General features: G+C 36.8%; 1 protein-coding gene across 2 annotated transcripts in view; it reads left to right on the top strand.

Moving 5' to 3' along the window:
• The window catches only part of foxp3b (forkhead box P3b), a 22,207-nt gene that overhangs the window by 1,773 nt on the left and 9,444 nt on the right, over positions 1-10,990 (top strand). For both annotated transcript variants that reach the window (XM_042214456.1, XM_005948027.3), the window contains exons 3-6: positions 7,164-7,276; positions 7,752-7,790; positions 8,814-8,904; positions 9,380-9,548. In XM_042214456.1, coding sequence (XP_042070390.1) covers positions 7,166-7,276; positions 7,752-7,790; positions 8,814-8,904; positions 9,380-9,548 — 410 coding nt within the window. In that variant the 5' untranslated portion in view covers positions 7,164-7,165. The remainder of the gene's footprint in view (positions 1-7,163; positions 7,277-7,751; positions 7,791-8,813; positions 8,905-9,379; positions 9,549-10,990) is intronic.

Below are 10,990 nucleotides of genomic sequence, written 5' to 3'. Positions count from 1 at the left end.
TGTGTGTGTGTGTGTGTGTGTGTTAAGGTTTGGAAATGATTTTGGTGTGTTGTATTACATTAGATGTTTGTTTTTTAATAACTAACATAACCCAGAGCATGTGCTTTGTTCTGTCAATATGAGGTGTGTTGTTGTGGAACTTGTAGACTTGTATACAGTGTTGGACGTATGGATGAGGAGAGTTACAAGAGTTATTAATAAAAAAAGGCACAAAAGTGAAAACTCCTCTCCAGACTTTTGTAAAAGCTGCAGCCATCTTGTTAGCTGAAACCAGGAAATAACAGTGCAGTGGTAAAGAGTGTATTACCGCTGTGAAAGGCTTAGAGCATCTTTCTAATAACACATTTCATTCTGCTCTTCTATCTTAGTCTGATTTATTGCTAACTGACCAATAGAACTGCTGAAATCACAAGTTATATGCTAGCTAGCGAAACGGGAGGATCAACTTAAAAGCCCTGCGTTAACTGAACATGAAATCACATGAAATTTACAGTCGATGTTTAAAATGTAGTGCAGTTTCTATAAAACAGGGTATGCCTCTTACAAATATTCTCTTCAAGGCATTAATATTTTTAAAAAAATAGTCTTACATATGCAATATGCAATACTGGTTTCTGCATACTAAATCATGTATTAATCTTGTAATCATTATATAATAATCTAATAATTGCTGAGCTATGGAATAGTGTCAGAAAAGTGAAACATACAAATTTCACATTTGGTGAAACTATAACACTGGGGAAGGTTGTTTTGGGGCTTGAGCCATTCTTTGCTGCTGCTAGGAAAGAGGCTGATTCTATACTGGACAGGTGGACTGCTCACAATTTCAAAGTCAGTCGGCAGGAATCGGGAACACAAACACTTCAACATTTGCAATTTTCCACATCTGTTATATACATATGTGTGTGTGTGTGTGTGTGTGTGTGTGTGCTATCTAGTGCCGTGATGAGGCTATCAGTGCTATTGTGCAAAAACTAGAGCTTTAGTCATGACAATAATATTCTGTGTAGGCCTACTTCCTTTTCCTCCGTTCATTTTAAATCTGTTTATCTGCATCACACCTCTTGGTCTGAACGTTGAGAGGAACAAGAAAACCCACTCTGATAGAAAACTGAAATAAAGATGATTGATGTCTTGAGATAACGAGTCTGTTATAATAGAATCTGACTTTCTGATGATATGTGAAAGAGTTTTGACCAGTTAGTCATTTATGTTAAAAAGACCTGACTTAAGATTTTATTAGTGTTTTTTTTATTATTATTATTTTTAAATTCAGCCTGCTGTATGAGGCAGGCAGAGAATAAAAAAGCACTGGATTTATTTCCAGTCTCCCATTCACATATTAAAACATCATCTGACATTCAGTTATTAGGTCTGTTTTTACTGTCAAGTGTGTTTCAGGCAAATTCATGTGAACGCAAAGATGGGAACTTTGCCATTTTAATGAATTAAATAAAACAACAGGAGATGCTAAATCATTGTACTTACTGATACTAATACAAATGATTAACCCTTCACCAGTCTCGCTGATTTCAGTGTATCAATGTAATTGAGAAGTTTTATTTCAGATATGGGAGTATGAGAGTAGTAAACCCACACATTCATAGTAGTACCAGTATGAGGCATCTGCAACTTTCCATGCTATAATGTGGCCGAATGAAATATCCAGACAGGAAATAGCAAATATGAAGCATCATATCTCTTATATTTAGTGTGGGGTTATGACTAAAATTCTCCTCACTTTGACAAAACAGATGCAGACTATCATGGTCCTCTCCAGGTAAGATGAAGCTGAAAAAGAAAACAAGAATGAAAGGTGACACTGAGAAGCCACAAACCTGCTGCTCTTACTTTCTACTGAATTCCTGTTGTTGTGGGTGTGCATTTGCATCAGACATTCAGTATGTGTGCTGTTTTGGCTCATTGTACAGACGCTTCCCTTCAGTCTGATACAATAACTGAAAGAAAGGATCAGACCCTCCAAAAATGTGCGTACCTTATTTCCGTGTTGATTGTAAACATTACTTGCTTCACTGAAAAATATGTCATTTCGATAAGAGTCCTGTGCCAACGTAATTTATTAAGATTTATTCCAGTGGTAAATCTGGAAGTATGGAAGAAATTAAAGCCAAAGAAATGTCTTAGAAATTTAAATACCGAGGCACTGACTGTATTAAACATTCTCAGGAGAAAGCTTGTGAAAAATCAAGCATGCCTAAAAAGACTGACTCGTTTTCCCAGTAACTTATCATGATACTGTCTTTTGACCCAAACTGAACATGCAGAACTTGCAGAAGGGGAAAGAATATATTTAACAAGATGTTCATCTTTGAGACTGGGTTTTAACACTGTAGGGGCTTTTGGCACAAGTTCACCCACTTGAAAGAAGTACAGAGAAGAACAGAGAAGAACAGAAAGACAGAAGATGTCAAAACTCAAGCATGCTTCTAGGTTGTAGAGTAACTTAATTGCCTGATGAGTTTGGCGTGTGGCCTTCATCGCAACTTAAATAGACAACATATCTGTGACTTGGTATGTAAATCCTGGTGGTTCAATTCCCAGCTCCTCTTGTCCAAGAATCCTTGGGTTAAGTACTGAACCCTGAATTGTCCCCAGTGCAGCTGCATGAGTGTCTTAAAAGTGCCTAGGCCTAAAAAAAGAGTGTGTGAAAGAGGCTTGACTAAAAGATACCAGTCTATTCACTGGTATCAAGACTATCCTACATGGTCCACAAACTGGACAAGTGTCTGAATTTTGCCACTTAGTGTGTCCACTCTATGCAAAAATATAACCACAGTGATTTATTTTTACACATGTCATAAGAAACAACAACACACATCCATAAATTATACTTAGTAAAAGTGAACACTGGCGGGCCAGTACTACATAGCAAGTCATTTTATTCTTAGTCAGCAAATTCCATTAAAATGCTCCAAAAAGCACCAACAACACAAAAGAATAGGTTCAGTGACTCAAATTTAGCTCTTACTTTAATTTTTAACAAAACCAGATGAAGTACAGTTCCATAACAACTTCTGTACCCGTCTATTTAATGCTGTTTACAGAGGTTATGGTGATGGACTCACTTTCACACAGAAACGCTGACACAGAACTGTCAGTGGTTCTGTGTATTTCTCCACTTACCAGATTTGTATACACATTCAGCTATAGGGCATAGTGATATAACACACAAAAGCCAGATATGTTGGCTGTTCATACAAGAGGCAAAAAAATCAATTCTAGAGTTGACAGAAAATAACAAGAGAGAGGGGGTGAAAACCATCAACACTGAACTTTAAAGGGTAGACCAATATTCAATATTTCCAGGTGTGTGTTATTGTAACCATGACCATGTAACCAAGCTACGGACTTTAAAAAGGTTTAAATTAAATAAACAAAGGGTGAAATGAATGACGGTATTTTTCAACATTGATTTGAAACAGTTTTTTTAAAAAAAACATTCAGACATTTGCTGAGTATCACGTAGTGAAGTGCTGCTCCAGGAAAAATATTGTCTGATTTGAAAAAAGCAGGTCCCATTGCTTGCAGGTGATATGTCACCATGCAGCATGAAAGTAGAACAGCTTCCCACTCGTTCTGTAGACTTCTTTGTTGATGCTATCTCTCTCTCTCTCTGTGTGTGTGTGTGTGTGTGTGTGTGTGTGTGAGAGAGAGAGAGAGAGAGAGAGAGAGAGAGAGAGAGAGAGAGAGCGAGAGAGAGAGCACCTGCGAACAACCACAGCCTGCTGCAGGAAAGACTTTACATACTTGAGCCTTTAATGTGTTCATGGCTGTATTAAATGCTTGATTCTCATTGCCTGGAGACTTTTCACACAATCACACGCTTCTGAGATTACATTCAAACTTTTTTTGCTTTTCTATGTGTTCCTACTTAATGCAGAAGCAAAAGGTAGAAATACAATAAAAATGTATCATTTTGAGGCAGAAAGGGTGCCACAAAATGATACAAACTGTCAAAATCCCTGAAGTATTGTCCAAGTAGGAAGATTGTCAGCAATCTTTTACTCTGACTTGTTTATTCCAGGGTTTTTAGCAAACAGTTGAATAACCTTGAGACAGGATTTGTTGTAATATTATTAATTGAATTTAACTTCATTATTTTTAACAGTCTCTGTTAAAAATAACTGAGCACAGGCACGTACACACAGTGTGTTTATGTGTAGGTCCTCCTAAAGTCGTCTCATGTCCTGTACCAGAGGTCTGACATTTTTCTCTTTAAAATCAAGTCTAGTAAAAATGGAACTTACTCACGAAGTAGCTGAGCTTTTTTGAGGATTGCTATAATTAAATTTTTTTTTAAACTTTTATCAAAACCCTACTGACTTTTGACTGTGGTTACTCAAGATATGTAAATGATACTTGTAAAACTAAATGTATCAAACTATCTCAGAAATTCAAAGCATTTCGGCATGTACTCATGTTCAAGACAGTCTAGTGAAGTTCAGTCAGAATGAAATCTGATTGAAAGCAGCCTGGTTGTTGATGCCTGATGGCTGGTCTGAGTATTTTATCTGATACAGTTCTTTACATGCAGCAGTTTTGGTTAAAATGACTCTTCACCTCACAGTGGAGCTTTAGAACAAAAGAGATATCTGTAGTCTAAGACATTGGAGTCTGTCAATGGGGGAAGAGACTGTGGCATGTGTCTCTGAAAATACAAGACTGGCAGAGCCTGTAAATCTGTAAATCTGATGTGTAAATCTGTAAATCTAATTTTGTTGAACATCTGATGTCGTTAAACATCAGATGTTCAACAAAATTAGAAGCCAGAAATAAGCACAAGACTCACAAATGGTAGCAGCGCTATGGAGTTCCCTCCTGTGCATGAATGTCACAGACTAGAGACAAGGGACAACCATGGGAGAGTCCAGTACCCACTGAAAATATGGTTGATTTTGTGCCAAGCATGAGGGCACAGCTCTCACTTTGATTATAGAAGTATGTAAGTGGATGATTAAGTGGCCGTGATACCTCTAATTTGGTATTCTTCTTGACTATCAGAACCAACCAGGGCTCCAGTCTGCACCTCCACAAAACACTGAAGAGGCATGCCCACTAAATAAGCTCCAGAGTATCCAGAGCCTTTGGTAACTTGGGATGACTCTCATCCAAATGTGGCTCCTTTTCACAAGGGAATTTCTTACCTATCCCAGTGACCTTTTTCAGTTTAACTGACGTGGCTTCCCACAATTCTTTATGTTGTACTTCCTCCAGCAAGGAAGTTGCAGACTTCCAACACTCGCCTGAGATACAGGTGAAATTCTTCTGAATGTCAGAGTTAAAGACCGTATGGACAGGGGACTCTGTCAGACCTCACTACTTTACAGGTCTGACTGGCAGCTGTGCCTGCCAGTTGGATGCAACTCAGTTGAAAGTTCTGCTCCTCTCTTTAGCTGAGTGTCAAAGATATAAGACCTCATATAACAAAGTCAGTGACTGATACAGGAACTCTTGACCAACTCATCCCACTGCTCCTACAATAATTTGATATTTAAGCTTCTTAGTGTATCATATCATATTTTGATTTATCGAGGTGTCATTTTTGTATTTTATATTTAATGGGCTGCTGCAACACAATACCTACCTAACTTCTGAGGTAAATTCTCTATCCTAAACCCATTCCAAGATCTGACACAAAGACTCCAAAGGTATTCTGAACTGCTTTGGGGTGCATAAGCACAGGCAGACATCAGAGGCTTTCCCTCTGGAAGTTGAAGTCACATTGAGGTAATCCTCTTGCTGGCTGTGCTCAGCTGGCTGCTTGTAAAAATGCCCACACACAGGGGCAACCCTTTCTTTGGGAGTTTGATTTGTTAAATTTAGAGGTGAGAGCAGCATAATCTTCATTCATTCATTTTCATTACTGCCTGTTTTGCTACTTTGACCTACTTATTCTCTTCTATTTCACATTTTTGCTTGTGCTACTCATCTTTACTATTGCTTTGAAGAATTTCACAAATATGTGCACATATTAAACTGGACAATCGGCTGTAGGCCTCCTGAACCAAAAATATCAGAGCCAATTTTTCTGTCCCAGTCCAGACCTGTCCCACTGCTGTGTGCTAAAAAGTCTCCAGGGCACCTTTGCACAGTCTGAAACGTGGGTCCTGTTAGCTTGGGGTGACTCCTGCCTCTGTGGAAATGGTGCTCACGTTTTGACATCATGGGCATCTGTCTCCTGATGCTGCTGATCCAGCTGAGTATATAGATGTGTAATTGGCTGATTTCCTGTCCTCTAGGAACTTTCTCATTGAGATGAGCAAGGCTTATCATTGGTTGTGTAGTGATCTTGTTTCAACCAAACAGCCATACTGCTCAGTATTGTTCCCACTTTGCTGTAGTCTTTGTATTTCTAGTGTTGATATTATATTTCCTTTGTTGATGTTATAGCACTCACCTTCCACGTGCTTCTTGATCAGTGTGGACGTTGGTATTCTGCTCATCCAAAGTTCCTATATGCTTTGCGTGTAACCTCTCCTGTTGTGAACGGTCCTTATAGTAGCACTCCATCAATTCCATGTTCTCTGTCCTTGTCAGTGTCTCTTATTCCAGTAGTCTATTTTCATTAATATGACCTGGTTCCCCAACATTTGTTGCAGAACTTGTTAAGCTGGGAATTGCCCAAGCCAGAATGGTGTAAGTCATATGACTGCCGTTAGAATCATGTCACATTCTAAAAATGATTAAATAATAAATAGTGTTTTACATAGCTATTAAAAAACTTTGGTGGTTTGAGTTCTTTGAGTTCTGAAGAAGTTCCAAGCACTTTGAATCTTTGATCACTCAAACAATTTAAACTAAAACCAGCTTCTTAGCATCTTATTAGGATGCTTGCAACTAAAGAAAAGAATCCACACCTAATATTTAACAATGGGAGTGCAGTGATTTAAAACTTGTTCAGAGCTGCAGTTTTCTTTCACTGTTATTATGTGTTAATTCTACAGATAATAGCCAGAGTTTGTTTATATCTCAGTATGTCTCCCAGATATATTAAATTAAAGGAACATTTTGTAACACACTTTACTTATTTGTAGCATTTGAATCTACCCTCATGGAGTAGAGAAAACGACAAAACTTCCATGATGAAATGTGGTTTTCAAAGTCTTTCTAGTGAGTCATTAATGTGTCTTGTGTGTCTTAAGAAATGCCAGAGACTTCTGATGAGTACATGAAATTTGGACAACAAAAAGTAGAACGCCAACTTGACAGCATCAAACAGATGGAAGAGCCACCCATGTCTGTGTCAGGAAGTCAGGTATGTAACAAATAACATCACTTAATTGGAATAAACTTGTTTCAGTAACTTCAGTTACTAAACATTTAAAGCCTACGTAACATAAACAATACAAAGATGACATTTCAAACTTTGAAACTAGGAAATGTGATTTGTCTTGTGTCAGTGTTTAAATTCTGCACAGCGTCAAAGCTTTTTGGAAAGAAGGATTTATGAAATCTATTATTATAGTGTCTGTGAAAATAAGCTTAAAGTAAACAAGAGAAAGTTTAATGATGTTTTATTATTATCAAAAATCTGCATTTTTTTATGTTCCAGTTGGGAGCTGTAGTAGTTGGTTAAACTGTATACACTGGATATAATGTTAGATAATGTTTATTTTAAAAAGTTATATGTTTCTTTATTATAATTATTTTTAAATTATTGTTGCATAAACTTTAAAAAAAAAGCAGAAAAAATGTTAATGCACATGTATGATTAATTTCTGACATCTCAGGCAAGTCCAGAGTGCCGGCTCAAATTTGGATCTAAAACTGTGAGTTGAGTTTGTTATTTGCCTAATAAATAAGAATAATTTTTAGTTTAAACTCATTTCTGACAAATTACTATTTGTGTTTTCTTGTTTTTATGACAGGTGGTCTAATGAATTTATTAAGCACTGTAGTGCTAACTAACATTTATAATAATACACACAAATTTCAGTCAGTAAAGTTGAAAGACTGACTTCTTAGACAGTTTGTAAAATTACCAAAAAAGGAAGCTTTATGATTTCTCAGATAATTCCAGAAGCCACCAACAGCAGCACAATACAACAAATCAGGTTCAGCGAGTCTAGTTAGCTGAGATGAAGCAAAGTGATGGCATCCAGTCATCAAGGAAAGTAGGGAAACCTCAAAAAACTGATGATTTAAAATCAGCTGATGAGGCTACAGGGGTGCTTGGGCCTAATCTAGTTGCAAACTTCACGCCCTGCTGCATACTGCCCTTCCATGCTGGTCAGGGAAATTACAGAAAATAACAATGAAAATAAACACATTTTACTAGTCTGTACCTGTGATTATTTCTACTGTAAAATCCCAAATTTGTCCAGTTGGACAATTCCAATTCCAGAGCTTGGATTCACTGGAATAACCCTAAAACCCCTATATGAAAAGAATGGTGCAAACCTAATGAGAATTTCATTTTTCATTAAAAATATAACATTTACATTTATATTTGCAATTTTAAGAGTATTGATTGAACAAATGATGATATCTCAGAATGTACTCATCCTGATACATGACACACAAAAAAGAGGATTTAACTACATTTTTTATATGATGTGAGTAAATAGTGTATGCAGGATATTAGTCATTTGCTATAATTCACAGAAACAAATGGCAGACAGTTTGTTACAAATATTTGTTAGTAAACTATCAAATGTTAAACATCACTTCTTCCTAAAAACTGAAAAAAAACCCCAAACAAATAAAAAATGTTTTTGAATGAGGCCTAGCGATTAAAAGGAAACTGTATTATGTTACAGCCAAAACAATATCAATACTTTTTTTCTTTCCAGTGCTGGAGCAGTATGGAAGGCATTAGACAGAAGCAGCAGAGACCATCAGTTCTGCGTCACGTTTCCCCAGTCGCTTACAGGCAACGACGTGGTATACAGATATTTAAATGTCTTTTGCTTTACTTTAGGAGAAGACGATTTGCATTTGATGCATGCAAATCATCTTACAATCGTTCTCTAAAGTAAAAGATAAACTTATAGAGACAAATACAGAATGTATTAAAAATGCAGAACTTATAAGCTCCATATTTAACAAAAAAACAACATATGAAATACTGAAACTAAGGATATTTTTGTCTGTTTGTTTGTTTACAAGTGTTATATGCTAATTTTTTAAATTAAGTGTAGGATTTTTTTTTCTGTGCTTGTTATGACATTGTGACACATGTGTTAATTCTATGATTTGCTGAGTGTAAGATGCTGGTGCTCTATTTTAGGTCTTAAGAATTTTTTTTTAGTATAGTAATATACCAGTTAGGTAGTGTAGCACCAGTAGCATATAGTATTAGGTTTCACTTTGTATGGCAAGAATCTACATCAATCTTTTCTTCCCCTGCTGCATGCAGAAAGCAGTGCAGCAGTCTCCATTTGCAAGGAAGAGGTGGATGCATGCCATATTCTTCAGGAACCTTCACCTCACATGGGCTCTTCTCCCACATCGAGCCATCATTTCCTCTCCTTGAGGAGGGGAGACATTCAAAAGCAGACCTCTCTTGAGGCCCGGCTTCATGACGGGTAACAATTAATTCAGTTCAGTTCAATTTTATTTACATTGTGCCAAATCTCAAAGATGCTTTAGACTGTAAAAATAAAGACCCTACAATTTAAGAGAAAAAACTCCAACTATCCGACAGTTACCCATGAGTAGTATTTTACAATAAAGGGAAAGAAAAATTCGCCTTTAACAGGAAGAAATTTCTAGCAGGAGCAGGCTCAGGAAGAGGCAGCCATCTGCTGCAACCAGTTGGGGTAAGGAGAAAGAAAAGAGACCAGGGAAGCATAGAGAGACAGGTCAGGAAATCAACGATGGGAAAAAGAAGACAAAATTTCATGACATGCAGTAGTGGTGTATAGTGGAAAAAGGTGAGTGTCCCCCAGCTGCAGGCGACTAAATTTACCTAATCCAGCCTTAACTGTAAGCTTCAAAAAAGCTACTTTTAAGCCTAATCTTAAAAGCAGAGAGGCTGTCTGTCTCTTAAATCCAAATTGGGAGCTGGTTCCACAGAAGAGGGGCCTGGAAGCTGAAGGCTCCCATTCTACTGTTAAATACACACAGGTAAGCCTGCAGTCTGAGAGCAGCATGCTCTACTGTAAGATAAGATGGGGCATGATTATTATTGCATGTAAGGAGGAAGGATTTTAAATTTGATTTTTGATTTAATAGAGAGCCAGTGAAGAGAAGCCAGTATAAGAAACATACGATGTGTAAAACAAGTATTGAACACAATTCACCAATTTTCTAAGTAAGTATATTTCTTAAGGTGCTATTGACATAAAATTCTCACCAGATGTTGGTAACAATCCATCCAATCCACACATGCAAATCGAACAATAGATGTAATTAAATTAACTTATGTGTAATAATGAGAAATGACAAAAAAGAAAAAAGTATTGAAAACATGAAGAAAACAATATGGAATGACATCAGCTGAAATCTATGAGTAATTAGTAATGAGCCACTACAAATTTATATCAGCGCTGGTTCGGCCCCAAATGATGGCCTATAAAAAGGTGTCTCATTACCAAGGTGTCATACAAGAAACATCTCATGATGGGTAAAACCAATGAGCTTCACAACCACATTGTTGCAGCATATGTACCACTGACTACTGAAGAATTTCTAAACTACTAAAGGTTCAAGTGAGCACTGTGGGGCCATAATTCAGGAGTGAAAAGAACATCATTCATCATAAACTGGCCACAAACAAGTGCTTCCTGCAAGATTTCAGACAGAGGAGTGAAAAGAGTTATCAGCAGAGTTGTGCAAGAGAATCAGCAGGTACTATTGTTTCAAAGAAAACAATAAGTAATGCACTCAACTGCCATGGCCGTATGCCATGTATGCATGCTCACCACTGCTGACTGTCACTGCTACTGTTTAATAATAATAATAATAATAATAATAATAATAATAATAATAATAATAATAATAATAATAATAATAATAATAATAATAA

This window comes from Haplochromis burtoni, unplaced genomic scaffold (genome assembly GCF_018398535.1).
Source record: "Haplochromis burtoni strain Fernald_Lab_line unplaced genomic scaffold, NCSU_Asbu1 Contig_566, whole genome shotgun sequence".
Taxonomy (NCBI): Eukaryota; Metazoa; Chordata; class Actinopteri; order Cichliformes; family Cichlidae; genus Haplochromis; species Haplochromis burtoni.
Note: the sequence above shows the minus strand (reverse complement) of the source record. Positions and strands in the feature narration are given on the sequence as shown.